The 27,299-nt window shown below is 40.8% G+C and overlaps 1 protein-coding gene across 1 annotated transcript in view; it reads left to right on the top strand.

The window, feature by feature from the left end:
• Positions 1–11,835, top strand: part of BLVRA (biliverdin reductase A) — a 58,037-nt gene extending 46,202 nt beyond the window's left edge. Inside the window, exons 6-8 of the mRNA XM_028108958.2 lie at positions 3,971–4,078; positions 5,994–6,165; positions 11,457–11,835. Of these exons, the coding sequence (XP_027964759.1) occupies positions 3,971–4,078; positions 5,994–6,165; positions 11,457–11,715 (539 nt within the window). The 3' untranslated portion in view covers positions 11,716–11,835. The remainder of the gene's footprint in view (positions 1–3,970; positions 4,079–5,993; positions 6,166–11,456) is intronic.
• The last annotated feature ends 15,464 nt before the right edge of the window (positions 11,836–27,299 follow it).

The raw sequence follows: 27,299 nt of genomic DNA, 5'->3' as shown, positions 1-27,299 counted from the left end.
ATAATTATATCCTAGGATTAAGGTGGTGTCTGCCAGGTTTCTACACTGAAAGTTACTTTTTCCCACTTTGTATTAATGATTATTTTGTGGGGAGGTAGTTTGAAACTTGATAAATACCCATTATTTATCACACTTTCTGATTATTCATTTATGAATTTATATCAGTATGGATTGATTCATGGCTTCTTTTTTTAATTAAATGTATTATAATCTACTTTATTTATTTTGATATTAAAATTGTTTCATATATGATTAGTGGGGACCTTTTTATTGCTAGCTCTTGTGTCATTTAATCGTATTTCCATTATTCTTTGAGCAGTTCCTTGCTTTCCGGCATAAACTGGTTTGTGTTCATTGTGTGCTTTCTCTGCCTCAGCTGTGCACTTAGCCATTTCTCCAAGGAGCTAAGGTTCATTTAGTGGTGAATGTTTTTTTTTTTTTAATTTTTAAATTGAAATATAACTGACACATAACATTATATTAGTTTCAGGTATGTAGTGTAATTATCCCATATTTATATATATTGTAAAATGATCATCACAATAAGTTAACACCTATCACCACACAGTTTTTTTTTCTTGTGATGAGAACTTTTAAGATCACTTCTCTTAGCATCTTGCAAGTATATAGTACAATACTAACTATTGTAACTATGCTGTACATTATATTTCCATGACATTATCATTCCAGTTATAATTGGAAGTTTGGACCTTTTGACTACCTTCACCTATTTTGCCCAGCCCCTAGCCCTACCTCTTACAGCCACCAACCTGTTCTCTGTATCTGCTCAGTTTGTATCTGTCAGTTTGCTGGGGTTTTTTGTTTTTGTTTGTTTGTTTTTTAGATTCCACATATAAGTGAGATCATGTGCTGTCTGTCTTTCTCTGACTTATTTCAGTTAGCATAACGCCCTCAAGGTCCACCTATTTTGTTGCAAATGGTAAGATTACCTTCTTTTTTATGGCTGAATAATATCCCATTGTATATTTATGTCACATTTTCTCTGTCCATTCATTCATCAGTTGACAGGTTGTTGCCTTGTCTTAGTAAATAATACTACAGTGAACATGAGGGTGCAGATACCTTTTTGAATTAGTGTTTTCATTTGCTTTGGATAAATGCCCAGTAGTGGAATTGCTGGATCATGTGGTAGTTTTAATTTTTGGAGGAAACTCCATATTGTTTTCTATGGTGGCTGCATCAGTTTAGGTTCCCAGCATCAGTGCAATAAATTCTATTTTGATATCAAGATTTGTACTCTAGGTGTGATCAATAAAGAGATCTAGGAATATGTGTATATGAATCTGTGTGTATGTATGTATGCTGTAGTTACCACATGTGTTTATCACAATAGATCATTGAGTGAATGATAGAAAAATAAGTAAAGATTCAGTTGAAAGGTAAAGGCTTTTATTTATTTATTTGTTATTTAAATTCAATTAGCCAACATATAGTACATCAGTAGTTTCAGATGTAGAGTTCAGTAATTCATCAGTTGCATATAACACCCAGTTTTCATCACATCATGTGCCCTCCTTAATGCCGGTCACCCAGTTACCCCACCCCCCACCCACCTCCCCTCCAACAACCTTCAGTTTGCTTCCCATAGTTAAGAGTCTCTTATGGTTTGTCTCCCTCTCTGATTTCTTCCCATTCAGTGTTCCCTCCCTTCCCCTATGGTCCTCTGTGCTGTTTCTTACATTCCACATATGAGTGAAACCATATGATAATTGTCTTTCTCTGATGGGCTTATTTCACTCAGCATAATTCCCTCCAGTTCTATCCATGTCGATGTAAATGGTAAGATTTCATCCTTTTTGATGGCTGAGTAATATTCCATTGTGTGTATATATGTGTGTGTGTGTGTGTGTGTGTGTGTGTGTGTACCACATCTTTGATAAAGTCTTTTTTTCAAGATATTAATTAATTTATTTAGAGAGAGAGAGAAAGAACATGAGTTGGGGGGGAGGGCAGCGAAGTGGGGAGAGAGAATCTCAAGCACACTCTGCGCTGAGCATGGAGCCCAATGTGGGGCTCAATCCCACAACACTGAGATCATGACCTGAGCTGAAATCAAGAGTCAGACACTCAACCAACTGAGCTACTCAGGCGATCTGAAAGATAAAAAAGTTCTTTAATGACCAGGGATATGGAAATATAGAAATGGAAATATATAACTAGTTCTGGAGAGAATATAGCATGGTCCAACTTCCCAGATGCCCAAGTCCCCTCATAGGCATGTAAATATGGATAAAACCACCACAGGGGAGAAGCTTCTGTTTATTGTAAGAAGCTTTCTTTGCCATATTCATGGGCTAGGTAGTGGGCGGAAGGAATCTCACTCTCCCACACACCTAACTCTGTGGAGATTCAGGCGATGTGCCTGCTTACTCATAAGGTGCAAGAGCAAGCCCACCCCATTCTGCAGTTTTCTGTGAAGCTGGGATAAACAATGGCCAATATCCCAGGAGCACCTCCCAGTGTCCCAGATTTCCCTCTGTGTTTATGTGAAAGTATAGATCTTAAACACACTTTATACTTAATCACAAAATAGTTCTTAAATAGATATTTTTTCCAGAGAGGGTATCAGCATGGCCAGCAGGCATGTGAAAAGATGCTCAATGTCACTCATCATCAGGAAAATGCAAATAAAACCACAATGAGTTACGATCACCTCACACCTGTTAGAATGGCAAGAAAAAAGGAGACAACAGGTGCTGGTAAAAGGTGAAAAGGATAGTCCATATACATTGTTAGTGGGAAACAGTATGGAGGTTCCTCAAAAAATTAAAAATAGGTCTACCATACAGTCCAGCAATTTCACTTCTGGGTGTTTATCCAAAGAAAATGAAAATGGGATTTTGATAAGATATATGCCCTCCCACATTTATCACCACATTATTCACAATAGCAACAACCCAAATGCCCATCAACAGATGAATATTTTAAAAAGGTGTGGTACATACATGAAGTGGAATATTCAGTTACGGGAAAGGAGGATGTCCTGCCATTTACAACAGCATGGGTATATCTTGAGCAGAATATGCTAAGTAAGATAAGTCAGAGAAAGGCAAGTACTATATGATATCACTAATATGTGGAGTCTAGAAAGTCAAACCTGTAAAAAAAACCCAATGAAATGGTGATTAACAAGGGATAGGATGTGTGTGGGGGTAATATTTATAAAGTTTAAGGGTACAAACTTATAACAAGTAGTAAATAAGCCATAAAAATATAAAAATAAATTAAAAGGGAAACGCTAAGCAAAGCATACTTGAACCAAAGAGCTTTAATTGTACTTTAAGTTTTTCTTGGTGGTTTTGTTTTTGTTTTGTGGACAAAACAAAAGAGGTCAGTAGTATGGGGGGAATGTGTATGAGAAAAATAGACATGTGAGACTAGTTGAAAATAAAGAGCTATCAAAGAGGGGGGAAAATAGTTCTGGTACTTTGTGAAACTTCTAGCCTAATAGGAAAAAGCCACCAGAGCAAAACTTTTTAACAGCTTTATTTTATAATCCAAAATTTTGGTTATGAATATATTGTTTGTCTTCCCTTCAACCTGGGTAATTTGAGAAAAATCACTTGGTTCTTCCAGCTCTTTGAAATAGTCTAATTTTAGCTCCTCTCCAGTCCCCACAGTTCCTAGTCTTCGTGTTTCTTAGATTTTTATGCTGTGCTGTCCCCTTCTGGCTAGAAGAGAACTTAACACTCGGCTCAGACACTTCCCTGATCTCATCTTGCCTTTGGGGCAGGTGGATGCCATCTTGCTTTCTTAGATTTTGATTTCTCTTTCAAGCCTGGCCCTGGCACCACCTTCAGCTGGGGTATGTAAGGGTGCAGGGGTACCACGGGTGGTTCTGCGGCCTCTGTACCCTGTGCTGGGGGAAGACAGACCTGGAATCTGGGATGCACATCTATACACAGCTGATGATGACTGCCTTTTTCACCCCCATTTTTTGTCATGACAGGGAAGGTCTTGCATGAGGAGCATGTTGAACTCTTGATGGAGGAGTTTGCATTCCTGAAAAAAGAAGTGGTGGGGAAAGACCTGCTGAAAGGTTCTCTTCTCTTCACAGGTCAGTTTGAGGTGGGATCGCAGGTCATGTGGAACGGGGGAGGCTGGTAGGCTAACTGGGTTCTTTCCTAGTTCTCTAGGATGTTAGTTTGGATTCATTGTCGCTAAAGACTCTCGGACTGAAGGCCAATTTAATATTATCTGCCCATGCTGCCACAAACAATAAAAATACCTATTTTTCTTCTTTCTTCAAATGAGATTTAAGTGCTTTTGTGGGCCTTAGGTAAAAAGTATGTTAGAGATTTTAAATTTACTAATGCTTCCATCCCAACCTATTAGGTGTAGAATTTTCCTTATTAAATCTTAACAAATTGGAGATTATTTTTCCGTAGGAGGTTCAAAATGGACTGAGACAGGTTCTTGGGGAGAGAACATTTTTATCCTCTTTGCAGAGCAAACAATATGCATAGCCCCTTTCTTCCTCCAATAAGTTAACGAGGACATTGGCTGCAGCCAGAATATTTGACCTACTGTATATCTGATTATTTATATTGGTCATTATTTGAGTAGCTCCATTAGCAATAGGAAATGAGCATCCTTGAGGCTCCTGCTCTTGGGGTGACCTTTGTATGGACTCCTTATTTGGCTAGGGTATCTGGGCCACCTCTCCTGAGGGCTCTCCTTATGAAAGCAAAACCCTGACGTAGCCAGGCATTGTTAAGTGGCAAAACCATTCATCTCATGAACTTCCAGGAAATAACAGTGGAACATCATTTCGAAATCCACCTTCATCCTTTAAACTGATGATAGGGTTGTTGTAACAAATAATAACCACTAATCTATACAAGGAACTGTGCTAAGTATGTGACATGCACTCATTCATGTTAATTCATAGGACAGTCCTATAAAGTGTGTATTTATACCCCCATTATACAGGAAAAAAAGGAAGATCAGAGATGTGAGTAGCTTCACAGAGTTGACAAAAACAGCCAAGTGGCCAGGCCAGGTTGGAGCTCAGGCCTCTGACTTCATGGCTCAGACATTTGATGGCCGCTGTGTCCTCTCTGAACAATAAGAGCAAACAGTAATCGGCCGAGGGGAAACCTTTCTTTTGTGAGTTCGATACCTAGGTCCTAGCACTTCCAAACCATGTTGCCTATGAGACTTATAATTTTGTTGGCTTTTATTTATAACTTAACCTTTTTTAAAGCATAGGCATAATTATGAATTTGAAGTCAGTATCAAATTTATAAGAAATCATTGGCTTATAAACAATGTAACAGGTATGTAGTCTTTTAAATTTGGATTGTGTTTAAAATTTGGGCCGGGGACAGTCAGGAGCAATATCTTGACCACACGTATTTCTCACACAAATATTCTTTTGAATGTGCTTTGATATAGGAGATTATGAAGACTGAGAAAACACGACACTGTATCACTTCCATTGATATTGACATAGTTTGGAGGCATTGCTGTTTCCTTCATAGCTCTCACGGGGCCTTCAGCCTATTGTCATTTACACAGATAGTTACACGGTATTTATCAGAATATAGACTCGGGCTGAAATACCTTGATTCTTCTTCTTGCACAAGACTTCTTTAAATCACTGACTGAAGACGGTGTTGATGTTTGTATATATAAGTGTACATGTGTTTACTATACGTAAACTATACATCATATATGGGTATATCTAATATATATATATTAGAAGCCTGAAATATTTTTATTATCCTGTGGGCTAGATGGACTACTATTTCCAATAAAAGGTCTTATTTTCCTAACAAAATTGAATTAAATAAACAAGAAAAAAGAGAGATGCTTTTATGAGAGTTTCCATTCAGGCACCTAAATATTCGGAGTCATCTTGCACACCACGTGGGGAGGCAAGGTCACCCTACCACAGCCACCCTGCCCACAAGCTCCCTCTGCCCTCCACCTTACTTCCCAGTTCCCATGGTATTTGTGATTCTCCGCAGCTAGCCCATTAGAAGAAGAGCGGTTTGGCTTCCCTGCGTTTAGTGGCATTTCTCGCCTGACCTGGCTGGTCTCCCTGTTTGGGGAGCTCTCGCTTGTATCCGCCACTTTGGAAGAGCGAAAGGAAGATCAATATATGAAAATGACTGTGTGCTTGGAGACAGAGAACAAACGGTAGGTTGCGAGAAACTGAGGAGCAGGAAACTTGAAGACATTGTCCTGTGTTCCCAAAGGAGAATCTAGACAAAGCCCAGAGGGCCTAAACTCCCCCCACCCCCGACTCTGGAAGGGCTGTCTGCTTTTGTAGACAGAAGAGGTGCTGCGATTTCACTTATGTTGCTTCATTTCATCCTCACAGCAGCTTGGAAGGTAAATAAGACAAACATGAGCCCCTTGCCAGGAAGTAAATAGAGGCTTACAGAATTTGGGCAGGTTGTGTAAGCCACACAAGTAAGCAGTACCAGAGGTGGTAGCAGAAATCCAGTTACCTCCGTGACCCGAATGTTTTCCAGCATTTCATTATGAAAGTTTCAGACATACAGTATGTGAAGTTGGAAGAATTTTGCCGTGCATACCCAAATTACTACCCAGATCTTGCCGTTGACATTTTACCCTGCTTGTTTATTATCACATGGCCAATTATCTCATCCCTCAGTGACCAAAATTTAAAGTTTTGTTTCTCAGTTTTATATCATACTGTCATACTGTTCCCAAAATGTTCTAATTCTTTATTTTTTATACCAAGGCTTTTAAAACAAAAGCACATTCATAGTTTTCCTTAAAAAGCACTTAGGCTCTGTAAAATATTTAAAACAGCAAGTGTTTTGTGGTGTTTCTATATGTGTTCCCAGGTAGGTGGGTCTCTTGATAATAAAAGAAACAGGTGGGCATTTACAAAAAGAGAAAAGTATTTGAGTTCCTGAATGAAGCCTGATCTATGACCATTTGAGGAGTTTCCTCTTTGCAAGGGAAAGGCAGAAGTCACAGATGAAGGTCAAGTATGCAGAGCTTCGAAGTGCTGCATTTGGAGGAATCGCACTGGTAGACCCTGGCTCTGACCACCAGCATTGTGTTAGAATTGCAGCTATGGTCCGACCATCCCCACAGACAGGTGCAGTCTCCTGTAGGCAGAGCTAAAGGTCGCTCAAGGTGCTGCAGGAGCAGAGGAAAGGGGAACCTGGAGAGGTCAGGTCATGCTTTTCAGAGGAAAAGGTGCTTTGCTCAGTCTTGAAATTTGAGTAGGAGTCAGACAGGAAACAAGATGTGAGGGAAGCAGAGACTGACTTGCATTATTGCAAAGGGGAGGCAAGCATCAGGTGAGGGGTTGGGGCAGATGGCAAACATCATATTATAATAAATTCTTAATTTCATATAATACTTTCTACTTCACAGATTGTACTTTTAATCTCACACGACCACAACTGCATAGGGAAAGTGATACACTTCTTATTCATGTTCACTGTTTAGGTGGATCAGAGTATTTTGAATATCTCAAACTTATTTGTATTCAGTGTTAAAGCAGTGAATAAACAGCATTAATGTTAATTTTTGTCATCACATTATGAAATGTTTTAAAGCCTGTGTGCTTTTAAAACTAGCTGTGGGCTGGGTGCCTGGGTGGCCCAGTCGGTTAAGCATCTGCCTTCGGCTCAGGTCATGATCCTGGAGTTCTGGGATCGAGCCCCACATCGGGCTCCCAGCTGGCTCAGTGGGGAGCCTGCTTCTCCCTCTCCCTCTGCCCTTTCCCCTGCTCACGCTCTCTCTCTCAAATAAATAAATAAATAAAAATCTTAAAAAAAAAAAACTAGCTGTGGGCTGAAACTAGTACAATGTTAAATGTCAACTATACCTCAGTTAAACAAAACTAGCCATGGAAATGAATATTTAAGAAGTGAGACCAACTTTTTGATACGAGTTTGTAAAGATCGTTTATTTTTAAAAATCTGAGTCATAACCAAAAATTTTTAGATAGATTGAACACCTTCGTTTTAGTAGTTTACTAATTTAACTACTGTCTCTTAGATTCTTTGTCTGACCTGAATATGAATTTTTGATTTACAGGCTATCACGCATTCATACATGAATCATTTTAATAACTTCCAGGATAGAAAACTTGGCTGAATTGCAGTTCTTCAAAGCAAATGGGTCCCTGCTTGGCTTACACAGCCCTTGGTGTAGTGTGCCCTGTGATAAAGAAAAGCTATCTTATCCTGTGAATGCAGTCTTGGCTTCTGACAGTACCCGGGAGGAATGCTTGGGATCTGTGGGCTGCTTTTCTCTCTCCCCCAAACCTTGTCTCAGTCTGCAGGCCACATTTTCTTAAAGCTACAAGAAGATGTCCTTCTAGGGTTATTACTACACATTAGGAAACTCTGCCAGTTGTTTCCAGACACAATTTAAGTTATAACTACCTTCAAACAACACAGTAGAATACAGCAGAACCATAGCTGGGGTCGGGGAGGAGAGGAGGCATGATCTTGAAAAGTTACAATGAAAGGACTAGCAAGACCGAGATCATTACTTGAATCCCCGTTGTGCCAATGCTAGGGTTAGTGAATGTTTATTGAGTGCTTGTTATGTGTGAGGCACATAGCCCTTTAACAAGGATTTTCTCATAATCTTTATACCAACTCTCTGAAGTGGGTGTTATTACTATCACCTGGGAAACTGAGGCTCAGAGCGGTTAAGAAACTTGCTAAGGGCACGAACTGTGTGAGAATCACACTTAGGCAGCCTGTCTCCTGTCCCCAGATTGTCACAGCTTCTCCCCAAAAGTGCATGGGAAGGGCACAAGAGAGTTGTATCCTAGAAAACACACCAGGCCTTGTCTTTCCCTTATGGTGGTTCTCACCTGCCGGCGAGGCAGGTGTCACTGTCTTAGATCCCAAGTCATCCAGGAAATTCCCGTGTAGCTGATTCTCCAGCCCATGTTGTTTCCATCTTACCAGCAGTTTTCACACGTTATAAAAATAACAAAAATACTTTTTTAATCCAAATCTTACGTGGCTAATCAGTATATAGGAGAGTTACAAGTTTCAGCTCTCCTGTTGAAGCCAGCTTCTAGGAATAGTGTCGAAGCCATGCATTCCCCTGCCTGCTCATCCTTCAGGGCCTGGGGAGAGCAGTGTTAGAAATCACCACCTCCACCGGGCTTGCAAACACATGCTGATACTAGGGATGTGTATGTGGCTGAACACCTCCCTGGAGAAGGTGAGCAGTAAAAGGCCTTTTTTGTAGGTAGTCCATGCCCAAGTTGGCAAATACAAATATTTGCAAATGAAAGTTTCACAGAGAGGAAGAGTGGAGAAGTTGTCTGTGAGTTTAAAGCTTGTGTTTTTGTTTGGGATGTCTGGAGCTTAGTGTTGTCCAAGCTCAGAACTTGAGTGGACCAGGGCCATCCTCAGCCCTACTCCATTCAGTTGGCAGTAAAGTGCCAACATTCAATATCCTCACTTAAATACATGACTAGGAGGTTAGGAAACTGGGACTTTTCAAGTTTTTAGCAGATAGGACCACAAAATAAGGAAGTTATTCTATCAGCATTTCCCTTGATGTCTCCCTACATATATGGCTATTGGCATGGCTCCCCCTTTATGTACTTCAGATCTTTTCCTCTTAAACATACACCTCCACACTCTAGTGTAGGTCTTGGTAAGCTAGGTTAGCCAAAGGGGAGGATTCCTTTACCGAGGTTGAAGGCAGCCCTGAGCTCCCTCCAACACCCAAAACATTCTTAAGGGACCTGCTTGGGTCCTTTTCCTGTAACCTCACACCTAAATCTTAAGCTTGATCAGGGACCATCAGTCTAGAGGCAGAAAAACCCAAAAGGTAGCTTCCCTTCTTCCTTAGTGACACTGGTCTAACCTGCCCACCCCAGGCCTGACCTGTTGCAGCCCAAAGGAACAGGAGAGAGGAAATTTGAGGAATGGTGGCAGGGGAGGAAAAGGCTAGAGAACTTTAAGTGTACTCAAGATTTAACACCTTCCGTGTTCACACTGAAAACTTTATCAGTTAGCACAATAGTCCAACAAAATTGCTCTGTCCTTCACCCTGACTCATCCCTTTAGGAAAAGAAAAGGGAGGGGAAAGCAAAGAGAGGTAGCCAGAGGCCAACCACAAGCCAGAAATTTGTTCTAAGAAGAAGAGGGGAAAACTATATACGCGAGTATATATGTGTGGAAATGTTGAATGCAGAGTACCCATATTAATTTAAAATTGGAAAGAGGCTTAAATATTTGGCAATAATAAAATATTAAATTATATAATCAATTGTGCATGGTATGCAGACAAAAATAAAACAACACTATAGGATCATACAGATATTTTAAAATAAGTAAAAGCAGCATAATCAAAAATTACCTATACTTTGATTTGTATGCCAATAGGCAAAAATCCGAAAGGATTGTCTCAAGTTGAAGATTCTTTTATTTAGGTGAAAGAACTGCGGAATTTTTTTTCATTTAGAACATCCCTAAATTCAATGCCGTATTGCTTTTAGAATGTATTTTTAAAAGCAGATTTTATGTTTTTTCTGTCATGTTATTCAATGAAGCTTCTTACTTTAGGTCAGAGCCTACCTAGGAGGATTCTCCACGTTTCACTAAGCAGATACCACAGCTCTGACCTGCTAAAAAGACAGAAAAGATAATCCTAGAGAAAGGAGGGACTTTACAGAAGTGGAGCCTGTCCTATTTGGATTTTAGATTTTTGTGAGTGCTGACCTTAGCAGGAAGTTGGAGGGAGGCAGATTCTGAAACAGAAACCGGTGCTTTGTTAATCAGCAGGGATACACTGGTGTTTTCTGCCATGTGTGTTGGACTCATAGACTTCTTTGAGAATGTGATGAAAGCACTTCTTTCCATTAAAATTCACATACACCTGGAAAAAACAGTTTTGCACACAAATCTCAGGTGGTGCATGGATTGCCTGTAGCCCTTATCTGGCTCTCTGTATCTATGAGACTCAGGATAAAAACAAATGAGAGAAAGAGAAGAGAAGGGGGTTGCGGGAATGGGTTAAACAGGTGATGGGGATGAAGGATGTTGTGATGAGCACCGGGTGATGTATAGAATTGTTGAATCGCTATATTGTACACCAGAAACTAATCTAATACTGTATATTAACTAACTGGTATTAAAATAAAAACTTTTTTAAAAAGTTATGCATAAGCCAGTCGCAAAAGGAAAAAACAAACAAACTGATGTTCCCACAAAAATCATTGAATGAATTCCCTTGCCTGATGGCAAAATTTGATGAAGGACTGTTTGGCAGTAAAGTTGGGAACAATCACCCAAGGCCTTTGGGAGGCTGGTGGAGGTCAAGATGCCACCTGAGCCACTCCATTGAGCAGCAGCTTCAGGGAAGATGGGTGCACAATGAAAGCCTGTTACCAGATTCCCGGGTGCCAGCAAACATCCGCTTGCCCTCCTTGTAATCTCTGACATTTATGATTTTTGTCTTCACAGTCCACTCACATGGATTGAAGAGAAAGGGCCCGGTCTAAAACGGAACCGACATTTAAGCTTCCATTTTAAATCTGGGTCTCTGGAGAATATGCCAAATGTCGGAGTCAATAAGAATATTTTTCTGAAAGATCAAAATATATTTGTCCAGAAACTCCTGGGCCAGTTCTCTGAAAAGGAACTAGCTGCTGAACAGAAGCGCATCCTGCATTGCCTGTGGCTCGCAGAAGAAATCCAGAAGTACTGCTCCTCAAAGAAGTAAGAGAAGAATGCACGCGGCACTTCTCAGATGGGACTATAGTTTCCTTTTTATTAAGAGTTGACCTTTATCTCGATTCTTACAATTAAACATATCCTGGGTAAACAGGCTTTGTTTACTGTCCCGAGCTGTGTTGGGAGTGATATTTGGGAGTTGGGGGCAGGTGTTGTAGGGATGAGGAAAGAACTACGCTTGGTTGAACTGAGCTAAATGCTTCATATGCCTAATTTCATTTACTCTTCCCAACATCCCTATCAGATGGGTATTACCAGGTTTGTTTTCATTAGTACGTTGGAAAATCTTGTCTGAATCACCCAGATAGTAAAGAGCAGAACCAGCCTTTAAACCCCACTCGTGCAAAATAGTGTATTGGAGCCTCCCTGCGTTAAGGAATTTTATTTCCCTCAGCAAACTTTCACTGGATGACTATGGTAGGTGCTGGGGATTCTAAAAATGAGTAAGACGTAGCCACTGCCCTTGATAACTCACCGTGTCAAAAGGAAGCAAGTCACGCCAACCAGTCATTGTAATGTCATAGGTCCGGTAAAAGAGATATGCCCCCGGTCACCTGGAGGAAGGTTGAGGGAAAAGCCTACAAACCAGATCTTGATAACTAGGTTAGCTGTGTAATGGTCAGAGGAGGGCTTTTCTGGCAGAGGACTGACCTGAGCAAAGTGAAGGAAGTGAGAAACAGCCTGGTGAGTACCCTGGAACAGTGTTGCTGGAGCATTGTGTCTGGAGGAGGGAGTCCCAGAGAGGTAAATCCGATTGTGGGATCCCTATAAGTCAGGTGAAGGAGCTGGGGTCTTATTTATTAGGCAGTGCAGAGGCATTGAAGAGTGTTATTTAAAGGGGGAGTGGTGTGGTCAGGTTTCCAATTTAGGTAAAGCCCTCGGAAGGCTGCCAGGAGGAGATGATACTGGAGACCAAGGAGGAGGCGTCCAGTTGAGACCCAACAACTGTGTTCATAGTTGCAGCCCTTGACTTACCTAGACTCACTGCTCCTGTTGAGAGAGTGCTGACCTTGATGCAGACCTGCTTTTTCCTTTCATTGGTGGTCCTGTTGCATTTTCTTCAAAGCCTGTTTTAGATTTCTTGCCTTTGTAAATGTCTCCCTCTTGCTTTTTACCTACTGCCACCCCACTGTGAGCTTTAATCAGTTCAGGAGCTAGGCAGTCATTGAAGTCAGCACTCTATTTTCTACCTTGATGTCTATTAATCTATCACCATATACCACAAGGTAAGCAGGCAGATATATTAATTTAAATAGACAAAAATCCTTAAGGTTCTTCCTTTATTTGCCATGTAAAACAATTTAATAAATAGTGGTCAGTTGGTTCTCTTGTTTTATTATTCACATCGAATATCCCTTGAGGCCAGGAAATATTATATCTGTTTTCGTACAGCATCGAGCATGAGGCAAATATCAAATATGATTAAAGTGTAGTGCAATAGCATCTCCCATTTGGGCCTGATAACTCTGCTGTTTCAAAAATATTGGCCATATTTGATATTAGAGGTGGAGATGGGTATTAAAACCAGATCTGTAAAGTGGTATAAACCAGTTTTATTCAAGATTCCTGCAATAGAGGAAAACAGACCTCAGTACAGAACCAGGCCCAGTTCCAAATACAAGAGGGACAAGTGGGGGATTTATAGCCAAGGGGCACGGTGGGGGTCGGGATGGAAAATTACTAAGAGGAAACATCAAGGGTGAGGGGATTCTGTTTAAACTAACTTGATGAGGTTCTTGTTGAAGGCAGGTCAGCATGATCAGATACCAGGAGTGCGGGATGAGGGATCTGGTTGGATTTTAAGGTTAGGGATTCTTACAGAACGGACTTTGTAGGATTTTTGCTAAGTTAGGCGATGCAAAGACAGACATGGAAATCCAAAGGTCAAGGCCTAGTTGAGAAGAGGGTTCTGAGGAGCCTGACTGAAGTTTGGTCATAGCCTTTGTCATGGGATATGTAGTTACTAACTGATGACTACTCATCTCAAGCTTGTTTCGTGAGATTAAAAATGGAAACATCCATTAGTTTTACGAATTGGCAAGAATTGCAGAAGGAGAAGGAAGGGGAGCTAGGAGAAAACAGAACCTGGAGAGATGGAGAAGCAGTCTTTTCTTTAAAAAAAACATTTATATTCAGTTTAGGGGCGCCTGGGTGGCTCAGTCGGTTGAGCATCTGCCTTTGGCTCAGGTCATGATCCCAGGGTCCTGGGATCGAGCCCCGCATCGGGCTCCCCGCTCTGCGAGAAGCCTGCTTCTCCCTTCTCCCTCTCCCATTCCCCCCGCTTGTGTTCCCTCTTTCGCTGTCTCTGTCAAATAAAATCTTTAAAAAAAATTCAATTTAGTTAACATACTGTATTATAGTTCCAGGGGTAGAATTTAGTGATTCATCAGTTGCATACAACACGCAGTGCTCATCACAACCAGTGCCCTCCTTAATGCCCATCACCCAGTTACCCCATCCCCCCCACCTGCCCTCTAGCAACCCTCAGTTTGTTCCCTGTATTTAAAAGTCTCCTGTGGTTTGCCTCCCTCTCTATTTTAACCTTATTTTATTTTTCCTTCCCTTCCCCTATGTTCATCTGTTTTGTTTCTTACACCCCACATATGAGTGAAATATGGTAGTTGTCTTTCTCTGCCTGGCTTATTTTGCTTAGCATACTACCATTTAGTTCCATCCACGTCATGGAGCAGCAAGCAGTCCTTCTTACTCTGCTGTTTACAACTGCCCTCCTGTTCCTTTGGGGCTGCTGGAGCCCTCTTGGCACTCCCCCACTGCAGCATTTCCCGAATACTCCTTCCTCTGAAGGCCACCCCCCCAATCCTAACTCTTCCAGGGTTTCACTGACATAAAGCTGCAAGCATCCATTGCCATTTGTATGAAGTACCCGAAATATGGTGAGCTTTGCTTTCTCCCTTGTCTTAAGGCTGTCTTGACTTCCTTAGAAGGCTTAGTGGGAAAGGGGGGATTTGAGGTCTGAGATTTCAGAACAAACTTGGCCTTCTGTCCAACTAGAAAAAGCCCTTTATCCCACTGTACTTGTAAGTGCTAGGAGGTCTTGGACTGTACCTGTATTTTATCCCACTATGTTTGTAAGTGTTAGGGGGTCTTCCAGGAGGAAAATAACAGTAGTGCCCTTGATCCCTCTCTGCTCCTTACCCCCCAGTTCTATGGTAGGAGCAACCTGCCTTAGCGGTAAAGCTGAGAAAGAGACTAAGCAACAAAGCCCAGTCACCCTCTAGGTGTCCCTGAGTTCTCTGTCCATGTGGTAGGTGACAGGGGTAGGCTGTTCTGCTGCAGTGGGGTGGCCTGAGGCTTTGAAAGAAAGTTAAGTTACTCTAAGAGAGGGCAGAGTAGCAAACCTTTTTGGCTATAGACCCCAGCCACATTCCCCAATCAGCTTTATCATAATAAAACTGACTTAAAAAAATTTCATCCCTCTCCTGCATTTATAGCTGAATTGGTCCCCAGAATTGGAAAGGAGAAAAGGGAATATTCCTTGCTGGTCCCTTAAATACCAACAGTAAATTCTCTCCTTATGGTCTGAAGGAATCAAGTGGAAAAAAAAAAGAAAGAAAACATTTTAGTCAATGACACTAGAGCTCCTCAAGAGGAGGCTTCTTTTTGGGAAAGTCCCTGCTAAGCCAGTCTATTAATAGAGTTGATGTTGGAGATGGAGGAGGGGGGACTGTAATAGAAGAGGAAGCCTTGGGGACCTAGGTTGATGGGTTGAAAGGGGAAAAAAAAAATGGGCACATCTCTCTGCAAAAGTAATTAACAGGGATTTAATGGGAAGAGGGGAGTAAGAGATCCCAGACAGCTAAGTCCTTGACACTCAAAAATAGGGTCTGCTGGCCAGCACCCTTGGCTTTGGCTTGGCCTGGAAACTTGTTAGAAATGTAAATTCTCGGGCCCACCTTAGACCTACTGAACCAGAATCTGTATTTTAAGAGGGTTGCGTGGTGACTCATGTGCATATCAGTCTCTTGGAGCTTGTGGACTAGTAAGGAAGAAAAATGTTACTCAAAGAATAAAAGTTAAAGCACAACTATGAAAAATGTTAAGAAGTGGATTTTAAAAATCTTGTACTAGGGAGGGTTTTTCTAGGCAAGAAGTTAGGAAAGCCTTCCTAAAAAATGCACTGAAGTCCTGATCTACAGGTTTGTGAAGGGGTTTCTGAAATTTAAATGACTAGTCAAATGCAAGACATTGAATGAACTTAACGTCCTAAATTCCTTTGAAGTCTTGTAACATTTCTCTGGTTTCTTCAGCTGCTTATAGACCTGATATCATTGCAAATTATACTTGGGAGCAAATGGAAATGTTTTGGCATAAACTGCCTCACACAGAAAAGTTGCTGTTACTTTATTTTTTTTTCTTTTTAATTTTTTTATTATGTTAATCACCATACATTACATCATTAGTTTTTGCTGTTATTTTCAAATAACAAACTCAACGATCAGCCCTGCTGTTTAATGTGACAAAGATAAGCTTAGTAATTAAAAAATACAGATCTGATGGAAGAGTAGGGGGACCTCATTCATCTGGTCCGTCAAATTTAGCTGGATAGCAAACCATTATGCACACACACAGATTCAGCCTGACTTGTAAGAAAATACATCTGGAACTCTACAAGCAGAAATATGACTGCTTTTCGCAAGGTAAGAGGTGCAGAGTCAAGTAAATCTGCGGGGAGAGGTTGGAAGATAAATGGAGGCAGGAGGAAGTCTCCATAAGATGGCTACCGGAAAGCGTAACACCGGAGTGCAATTTTGGAACCCTTTGCAATCTGCTCCGGTGAGAGACATCCCTCTCTGCAAGGGGCTTAGGGGACGAGAAGGGCAGAATTCCAGGTGGGTCACTGTGGTCTCAGGATCGACTCAGAACAAATGGGGGTGCCTAACCGGTAGGGTGCCCGAGCAACGGAGCAGAGAAACTGGTTAAGGTCAGAGAGTCCAGGAAGGGACCCTCGGCTCGGGTTGCCGTAAACCGTGAGCCAGGCCAGTAGGGAGACCGCTCTTTGCCTGAGCACCCTGAAAAGGACTGGAGTGTGTAGGCCATTTACCATCCTGTGAGAGGGACAAAATGGCTGCGCCCATGACTGAGCAACAGCTCTCAGGGTGGCAGTGGCCCTGGAAATGACAGTAGGGCGTAACCATAACCTGGGGGCAGCGGAGAATGATGCGAGTAGGAGCCCACAACCGCTCGTGGTCACAAAGGCACAAAGCACAGTGACACTCGCGGGTCCCTGGGACTCCCCCTGGAGGATTGCAGTGGGTGCGAACCGTGGGAGTCTGCAGAGTTTGGTGCACACAGAAATGGAGACTGTTTGACCCGGAAGGTTTATTGAAGGGGGACCACGATCTTGTGGCTCTGGGCTGGAGATACCGACACAGTCATTCTTGCTCTGACCCTCTGAAGAGGCATGGAAAGCTCCTAGAGAACAAAAGCCACACGGAGGACCAGTTACACTGAGCCCCTCCCCCTGACAAGGGGTGGGGCAACTCCACCCAACTCCACACCTGAGAAGCAGCAGAGCAGGCCCCTCCCCCGGAAGAGAGCCGGGAAGAACAAGTGAACGACACGCTTAGGGATCCCACAAGACTACAAAACTCCAGAGCCAGGGGAAAATAGTATATTGAGCTCCAGGTGTTTCGTCATGACTCATTTTCCTTCAGTCTAAAATTTTCCTTTTCTTTCTTTTTTTTTTTTACCTTATTCCTGTTTCAACTATATTCTTATTTTATCAACTTGTGTTTTTAAGTTGCTTTTTAACTTTCATTTTTTCACATCTACATTTTATAGATTTATGCTTCATTCTTGTCCTTTTTTCCCCCCCTATCCAGTTATATATATACAAGTTTTGCTTTCTTTGCAATTTTCAGATGTAGCCTCTTCTAACACAGACCAAAATTCAGTCAGGAACAAGTGGATCACTTTGCTTTGTCCACCCTGTGAGATTATAGTCTCCCTTTGCCCACCCCTTTTTATTTTGTTTTTTGGTTTGGTTTGGTTTGGTTTTGTGTGCTTTTCTTTTGTGGTTTCCAACTGCTTCAGATTTCTGTAGGGTGTATTTTGCTTGGGTTGTGGTTGATATTTTGGACTCTGCTCACTCGCTCACCCATGATTCTCTGGGCAGAATGACTAGAAGGAGGAATTCACCACAAAGGAAAGAACCAGAGGCAGTAGTCTCTGCTACAGAGCTAATCGATATGGATATAAGCAAGATGTCAGAGATGGAATTCAGGATAGCAATTATAAAGTTAATAGCTGGACTTGAAAAAAGCATAAATGACAGTAGAGAATCTCTAAGGGTGGAAGTAAGATCTACTCAGGCTGACCTTAAAAATGCTATGAATGAGATGCAGTCTAAATTGGATGCTCTAACAGCTAGTGTAAATGAGGTAGAAGAGAGAATAAGTGATCTAGAGAACAGGCTGATGGAAAGGAAGGAAGCTGAGGAAAAGAGAGAAAGACAAATCAGAGCCCATGAAGAAAGATTTCAAGAATTTAATGATGTCTTGAAATGAAACAATGTTAGAATTATTGGGATCCTAGAGGGGGTGGAGAGAGAGAGGGCTAGAAGGTATATTTGAGCAAATCATAGCTGAGAACTTCCCTAATCTGGGAAAGGAAACAAGTATTCCTGTCCAGGAGGAAGAGAAGACCCCTCCCAAAATCCATAAAAATAGATCAACACCCGACAAATATATAAGTGAAGCTTGCAAATTTTAGAGCAAAAGAGAATACTGAGAGCGGCTCAAGACAGGAGGCTCCTTACCTACAGAGGGAGGAACATCAGGCTAACATGAGACCTAGCTACAGAAATCTGGCAAGCCAGAAAGGACTGGCATGATATATTCAGGGTATTCTAAGAGAAGAACATGCAGCCAAGAATACTTTATCCAGCAAGGCTGCCATTCAGAGATAAAGAGCTTCCAGGACAGACAGAAACTGAAAGCATATGTGACCACCAAGCCCTGAAAGAAATACTAAGGGGAATCCTGAAAGTTAAGAGAGAGCCCAAGAGTCACAAAGACCAGAAAGAAACAGAGACAATCTACAAAAAACAAAAACAAGAAAACAAAAACAGGGACTTTGCAGGCAACAGAATGGCACTAAAGTCATTATTTCAATTGTTACTCTGAATGTAAATGGGCTTAATCTTCCCATCAAAAGACACAGGGGTTCAGATTGGATAAAAAGCAAGACCCATCCATATGCGGTCTAGAAGAGACTCATTTTATTTATTTATTTATTTATTTATTTATTTATTTATTTATTTATTTATATTTATTTATTTATGTCTTTTCATATTCTTTTTTATTATGTTAATCACCATACATTACATCATTAGTTTTTGATGTAGTGTTCCATGATTCATTGTTTGCAGAACGTGCCCTCTTTACTACCCATCACCAGGCTAACCCATCCTCCCATCCCCCTCCCCTCTAGAACCCTCAGTTTGTTTTTCAGAGTCCATAGTCTCTCGTGGTTCGTCTCCCCCTCTGATTCCCCCCCTTCATTCTTCCCCTATCTTCTTTTTTTTTTTAACATATAATGTATTATTTGTTTCAGAGGTACAGATCTGTGATTCAACAATCTTGCACAATTTACAGCACTCACCATAGCGCATACCCTCCCCAATGTCTATCACACAGCCACCTGCTCCCTCCCACCCCCCACCACTCCAGCAACCCTCAGTTTGTTTCCTGAGATTAAGAATTCCTCATATCAGTGAGGTCATATGATACATGTCTTTCTCTGATTGACTTATTTCGCTCAGCATAATACCCTCCAGTTCCATCCATGTCGTTGCAAATGGCAAGATTTCATTCTTTTTGATGGCTGCATAATATTCCATTGTATATATATATATATACCACATCTTCTTTATCCATTCATCTGTCAAGGACAAAAGAGACTCATTTTAGACCTAAGGATACCTCCAGATTGAAAGTGAGGGGATGAAGAACAATTTAACATACTAATGGACCTCAAAAGAAAGCTGGGGTAGCAATCCTCACATCAGACAAATTAGATTTTAAACTAAAGATTGTAGTAAGGGATGAAGAGGGACACTATATTATACTTAAAGGGTCTATCCAACAAGAAGATCTAAGAACTATAAATATTTACGTCTAACTTAACAGCAGCCAATTCCATTTACCAATTAATAACAAAGTTAAAGAAACACATTGATAATAATACAATAGTAGAAGATTGTAATATCCATGCACAACAAAGGACAGATCATCGAAGCAGAAGATGAAAAAGGAAACAAGGGCTTTGAATAATACTCTGGACCAGATGGACTTCACAGATATATTCAGAGCATTTCATCCTAAAGCAACAGAATATACATTCTTCTTGAGTGCACATGGAACGTTCTCCAGGATAGATCATATATTGGGTCAAAAATCAGGTCTCAAGTGGTACCAAAAGATTGGATTATTCCCTGCATATTTGCAGATCACAATGCTTTAAAACTTGAACTCAATCACAAGAGGAAATTTAGAAGGAACTCAAATACTTGGAGGTTAAAGAACATCCTACTAAAGAATGAATGGGTCAACCAGGAAATTAAGGAAGAATTAAACAAATTCATGGAAACAAATGAAAATGGAAACACAACAATTCAAAACCACTGGGATGCAACAAAGTATATAGCAATACAAGCCTTTCTCAAGAACCAGGAAGAGTCTCAAATACATAACCTGACCTTACACCTTAAAGGAGCTGCAGAAAGAACAGCAAATAAGCCTCAATCTTGCAGGAGAAGAGAAATAATAAAGATTAAAGCAGAAATTAATGAAATAGAAACCAAAAGAACTGTAGAACAGATCAACAAACCTAGGAGCTGGTTCTTTGAAAGAATTAATAAAATCCATAAATCTCTAGCTGGACTTATCAAAAAGAAAAGAGAAAGGACCCAAATAAAATCATGAATGAAAGAGGAGAGGTCACAACCAACACCAAAGAAATTAGGCAATCTGGAAGAAATGCATAAATTCCTAGAAACATATTCTACCATAACTGAAACAGGAATAGAAAACCTCAACAGACCCATAACCAGCAAGGAAATGGAAGCAGTAATCAAAAATCTCCTAACAAACAAGAGGTGGCCAACAGACACATGAAAAAGTGCTCAACATCACTTGGCATCAGGGAAATCCAAATCAAAACCTCAATGAGATACCACCTCACATCAGTCAGAATGGCTAAAATTAACAAGTCAGGAAATGACAGATGTTGGTGGGGATGCAGAGAAAGGGGAACACTCCTACACTGTTGGGGGGAATGCAAGCTGGTGCAGCCACTCTGGAAAACAGTATGGAGGTTCCTCAAACAGTTGAAAATAGAGCTACCATATGACCCAGCAATTGCACTACTGGGCATTTACCCCAAAGATACGAATGTAGGGATCAGAAGGGGTATGTGCACCCCGATGTTTATAGCAGCAACGTCTACAATAGCCAAACTATGGAAAGAGCCAAGATGTCCATCGACAGATGAATGGATAAAGAAGATGTGGTAACTATACACAATGGAATATTATGCAGCCATCAAAAGGAATGAGATCTTGCTATTTGCAATGACGTGGATGGAACTGGAGGGTGTTATGCTGAGTGAAATAAGTCAATCAGAGAAAGACATGTATCATATGACCTCACTGATATGAGGAATTCTTAATCTCAAGAAACAAACTGAGGGTTGCTGGAGTGGTGGGGGGTGGGAGGGATGGGGTGGCTGGGTGATAGACATTGGGGAGGGTATGTGCTATGGTGAGCGCTGTGAATTGTGCAAGACTGTTGAATCACAGATCTGTACTTCTGAAACAAATAATGCAACATATGTTAAGAAAAAAGAAAAAGAAGAAGATAGCAGGAGGGGAAGAATGAGGGGGAGTAAGTCAGAGGGGGAGACGAACCATGAGAGACGATGGACTCTGAGAAACAAACTGAGGGTTCTAGAGGGGAGGGGGGTAGGGGGATGGGTTAGCCTGGTGATGGGTATTAAAGAGGGCACATTCTGCATGGAGCACTGGGTGTTATGCACAAACAATGAATCATGGAACACTACATCAAAAACTAATGATGTAATATATGATGATTAACATAACAATAAAAAATAAAATAAATAGTTTATGTGGATACATAAGGAAAATGCTATATTCTCCGTGAAACAACACTGTGTGGGAAGGATCTTTCTACTAACCTGTTCTCTCACGATATAGGTATGTTTCCAAACACCCTCTTAAATGAAGATAGAAGTGTTTTCTAATGTACGTGTGGAAACTAAAGGAAAGTGCTTAATGAAACAATACTGTGTAAAAGCATCTTTCAACTAACCCCAATGTTTATAGTATCAGTATGCAACTAAATCTTAGCTCAGAAAATAATAACACAGTATATGTAAATTGAATTTAAATTTTAAAAAGTAGAAAAAAATAAATGGGTTATGGGAATTAAGGAGGGTACTTGTGATGAACACTAGTTTTTATACATAATTGATGAATCACTAAATTTTACTCCTGAAACCAATATTGCAGTATATATTAAGTACCTACAATTTAAATTAAAACTTAAAAAAATAAAAAGTAAATTATAAAGTGGTAATTAATTTGAAATCTTTCTTATTTATTTTACATAGATTTTATTTTTTAATTTAAATTCAATTAACCAACATATAATTTCATTGTTAGTTCTTATTTATTAATATAAGCCTTATGGCTATAAAGTTCCCTTTGCCAGCAAAACTGCTGCATCCCATAAGTTTTGGTATGTTCTGTTTTCTTTTTCATTTATCTCTAAGTATTTTAATTTCCCTTGTGATTTCTTCTTTGATCCCTTGGTTATTTAAGTCTCTTGTCTAATTTCCAAAATTTTGTGAACATTCCAGGGGTTTTTGTTGTTGTTGTTATTTATTTCTAACTCAACCCATCATTGTCAAAGATATCATGATAACATCTTTCTAAATCTATTGAGATTTAATTTGTGACGTGACATATGGCCTATTCTTGAGAACCTTTCAAGAGCTTCCCATTTGTAATATGAAAATGGCCGCTATGAGCAGAGAGCAGGAAGAGGTCAAAGAAGGAGACAGGCCACTCCAGGTTGGTAGGTGACAGTGTCAATAAGCAAAGTGAACTTACATATAAGGCTTGTCTTGAGTGGCAACAAGAAAAAAGAATTCCCACACCTGCCTACCAAATATTAGAAGTTAAAAAGAGGCCCCACCTGACCTCAGTCACATATACTGTGCAGGTATTTTCCACACGACATCACCATTTCAAGGCTATGTTCTTGGAGCAGCTTCTAGGAGTGGTAAAGGTAAACAGAACCCACATTTAAGGACAACAGATGGAATGAGAAGCCTGGATCTGGCTTACAGGTCAATTGGTGGTCACATCTTTTTGATGATATTCCCCAAAATGCTACCCCTCACGACTGGCTTTTACAATCTCATCTGCTCCCTTTCCTGCAATGGGCTCTGAGTGGTCAGCAAGGTGTTTCACTAGCATGGAGGTGGCTCTATGGTTGTTGTCTTGTTGCATTGGAGGCTGATGCTAAGCCACAGCCCAGGCATATGAAAGGGAAAACACACATTAAGAAAACAATTCCCAAAATTAGTGACAACTTTTTCCATCAAGAGCCCCAGGATCCAAACCATACACTTTTTAAATCTCCTAGGCTGGGGGTTGGATAACTCAGGGATAACTCAGGATAACTCACTTTTGTCCTCATGTGGTTTAATAAAGATGATATATTAGCAGACTCACCAGGTATTAGCCCACACCACTGTTTGGCTAATGGCACAGGTGTCTCCTTGTGAGGCAGTAATAATGTCTAAGACCATTTTATTTTGGAGGACAACTTTTCTCATCAGAGGCTTTTCAGTAAGAACAGGATTTGTTGGCTATTATTTAATGCTTGCTGAATGAATTTAGTAGGTTTCTATGTGTGCTATAACATCCCCCTGGCCTGTGGAAGGAACAAAGACAGTGGCCAAATGGTCATACCAGTGAAAAAGCATTTCCCTCTGGCCTTAAGGAGAGGGAGGTTGGCAGCTTTAGAAACTTGACTTGATTGTGTAAACCATACGTGCTGGCCAGGCTAGAGAAAATCGGCAAGCATGAGAAGATAAACTGGGGATGGGCTATGTCATTCTGAGATGCCCACGTTCTCCCCTCTTTCAAGGTGTTTCTTCCATTTCAAGTGTAGGGTATTTCAACAAGTCCAGCTTGCAGATGGATGATGAGATCCAAGCAGGGGGTTGAGCAGTTTCCCTTCACCCAAGGGTGCAAAGTAGCTTACCCATCCCAGAGGAATGTCCCCTTGTAAATTTCAACAGATAATTCATTTTCCAGATAATTCCTAGGGCTTGGTATTCTCAACAGCATAACATGTTGATCCTAAGTGAGAGTCAGGGTAAAGGCTGTTTCCCACAATTTTGACTCCTTTATTGTGCTAGTTATTTCATCAGGGGGGCAGTCTGGTATATGGAGCAATATGCCCTACTGGTTCATTACCTAAATGTATTGAAGTCTGAGACAGTACTTTAGTACACCAGCCAAGATCATTTTTCTTGTTAGTAATTTAATTTGTTACTTTAATATTCCTTTTTTTATTTTCTACTAACCCTGCGATTTGTGAGCTATAGGGGAGGTAAAACTTCCATTCAGTGTCGTGTTCTTTTGCCCATTCTTGCATATTATACCCTTGAAATGTGAGTCCCCCCAATCACTGTCTATTTTATGAAGAAGGTATCCATACAGAGTATTCAGTTTCTCTAATTCCCTAGTGGTGGCAGCCTGGATTGTATGGCAGCAAGGGAAAGCTTGGGTTAGGCCAGATGCAGTGACCACAGAAACCAGGGCATATTTAGAACATTCACTCAAAGGACAATCAATTTGCATTGCAATCTCTTACTGGTTAGGAATTCCAGGGAATGGCTCCAGATGTTTTGGGCAGTTTCTTTGGACATTATTTAGAACTCCCAGGACAGGCTGTTACTGCATTAACCAAGTCAATGTACTTCAAGGGCAATTCAGCATGCCTGGCAAAATGCCATTTCATCTGGGTATTGCAGTGGCCATTCTTTCTATGCATCCAATGATGTATCTATTGAAGGGCCAGTAGTTAAAGCTTATACCCAAGCTAGGGCATCAGCTTTCTGATTGCCAGGAGATGTCAGTGTCTTGTAAGCTTGTACAATGAAAACAGTGAAGGCTGCCTTAGGCTCCTACAGACAGACCCAACTATCTTTCCACATATCTTGACTCCATAAGTGTTTATTCATAATCATCCAAACATTCAGCTTTCCATTGTCTGAGCCCTATGGTTAATCTCTTTAGAAAAGCCCAACTACAGTGCAAAGAGTTAACAGCCAGACTGCTGCTTTCCACCCACTGACTGCTATGGTTTTTTCCTGTTTCCATCCAGATGGTGTCAGTATTGGGCTGAATAGTGATTGCCGTCTTTGTGAGTAGCTGCCCTTGACTAGACCCATCAGTATACCAAGTATCAGTGGGAATCTCCCCTACGCACTCTTTATAGGCTGCAGAAGCCACCATTAGGTATAGGTGCGGGGCATCTGGAAGTTCTATATACTCCACGGGGCCTGGTAGTGCCTGTATTTCTAGAGACAGAGGGCTGGTGGACAGGGTGCTCCTCTGCTGAAAATGGGCATGCCACTTAGTCAAAGTACAGGTTTGAGCCATAGCAGAGAGGGGTTGGTGGACATATTTTCAATCCTCTCCTTGATAGGCATAGAAATTCTCATCATAATGCTTTTAGTGAGAGGCTCCATCTGGAGGAGTGCTGTGAACACTGCTAGAAACTGTTGTTCTATGGTGGTATGTAGGATTTTCACCAAAATCCTAAAGGTACTCACTCCTTCTGTTGTCCCTGCCACAATGCCCAACCCATGCCTTCTGGAGTCAAAGACATATCTAACTCAAATAGGAACCTTGCTTGACAGAACAAAGAGCTTTAATCTGCTTTACTATTATTTTTACTTTCTCAAAGTTGGCTTGCTGGTCTGATCCCCCATCCCATATATGTTTTTTTTTTTTAATCAGGTGATATAAAGTATGGAGGCACTGTGCCAGGTGGGGAATAAAAGTCTTCCAAAACCCCCAAATCCCTACAAAAGCTCGTGCCTCTTTCACATTCTTAGAGTTTGTGTAGGCTTGCATCTTATAAATCACATCTTCTGGAATAATATGAATCTTGCCTAGCTAAAACCTTAAAGTAGTGACTGTGCCTTGAATTTTCCATGGATTTATTTTACATCCTTTCTCTTGCAGATGGTCCAGCAAAGACGGCAATGTGCCCTGGAGGAGAGGCAAATCTTTACACGTTAGATTGAGATCATAAATATAACGGTCCCTTCTCACCAATGTGGAAAAGGACAGAGATAGATGCCCAGATACCATCCATGACATATTGCGGGGGGGGGAGGGGCTATTCAGGTACCTGTCGGGGGAGAGGGGATTGGAAAGCTCATCATTGTCCCTTCCACATGAAAGCAAATTGATCTTAGTTATCAGAACTGTACTCACCAAAGTCTTCTCTATGGATTTCCTAAAAGATGAAGCCATTTGGCAGAGAACGTTTTTCTTGCCAAAGCATCAGAACAGCAACAACAGACATTTAATGAAAGACTTAAAAATGGCCAGAGTTAAAAGATTTTATAAGAGTTCATTAGAATGCAGTTGACAAGGTACAGTGATCTGTATGTTAGAGTCTTCCTCTACCCCACTTTTATTTTCTTCAGCCTCTGTGGGCAATGTTTTGATTACCTGCTGGGGCGTTTACATTTCAAAGACATAAGATTTACAACTTCAAAGGACATGTTTATGTACCTTCTTATGGATTTTATTTAACTGTCTTTCCGAGTTTACTTGTAGCTTGTCGAGTTTCTTCAGCATTGCTATTTTGAATTTTTTATCAGCTAGATTGCAGATTTGTTTTTTTCCAGTTGCTGGAGAAATGCTGATAGCTTTTGACAATGGCATAATTTCTTGACTCTGAAATTCTTTGTATTACTATATTGCTGTTTTCACATTTGAAGTGTCTTTACTGGTTCTTCAGATAAGGAACTCTTTATTGATTTTGCTTTCAATGGAGATCGTAAGTTTATTATAGATAGATTTGTTCTGTTGAATGGGAGAAAATATTTATAAATTATATATCTGAGGGGCACCTGGGTGGCTCAGTCAGTTAAGTGTGTCCAACTCTCAATTTCGGCTCAGGTTGTGATCTCAGGGTCAGGAGATCAAGCCCTGTGTCAGATCTGTGCTCAGTGGGGAGTCTACTTTCTCCCTCTCCCTCTCTCTTCCTTTCCCTCTAGCCCTCCCCCGACTCATGTGCTCTCTCTTTCCCTAGAATAAATAAATATGGGTAACTGGTTGATGGGTATTAAGGAGGGCACATGATATAATGAGCACTGCATGTTATATACAACTGATGAATCACTGAACTCTACCTCTGAAACTAATAATACACTATATGTTAATTAATTGACTTTAAATAAAATAAAATATTTTAAAAATTACATATAAAAATAATT

This window comes from Eumetopias jubatus, unplaced genomic scaffold (assembly GCF_037043125.1).
Source record: "Eumetopias jubatus isolate StellerSeaLion01/CBP00866 unplaced genomic scaffold, mEumJub1_p1.0 scaffold_14, whole genome shotgun sequence".
Lineage (NCBI taxonomy): Eukaryota > Metazoa > Chordata > Mammalia > Carnivora > Otariidae > Eumetopias > Eumetopias jubatus.
The sequence above is the reverse complement of the archived record's forward strand: the minus strand, read 5'-3'. Positions and strand labels throughout refer to the sequence as shown.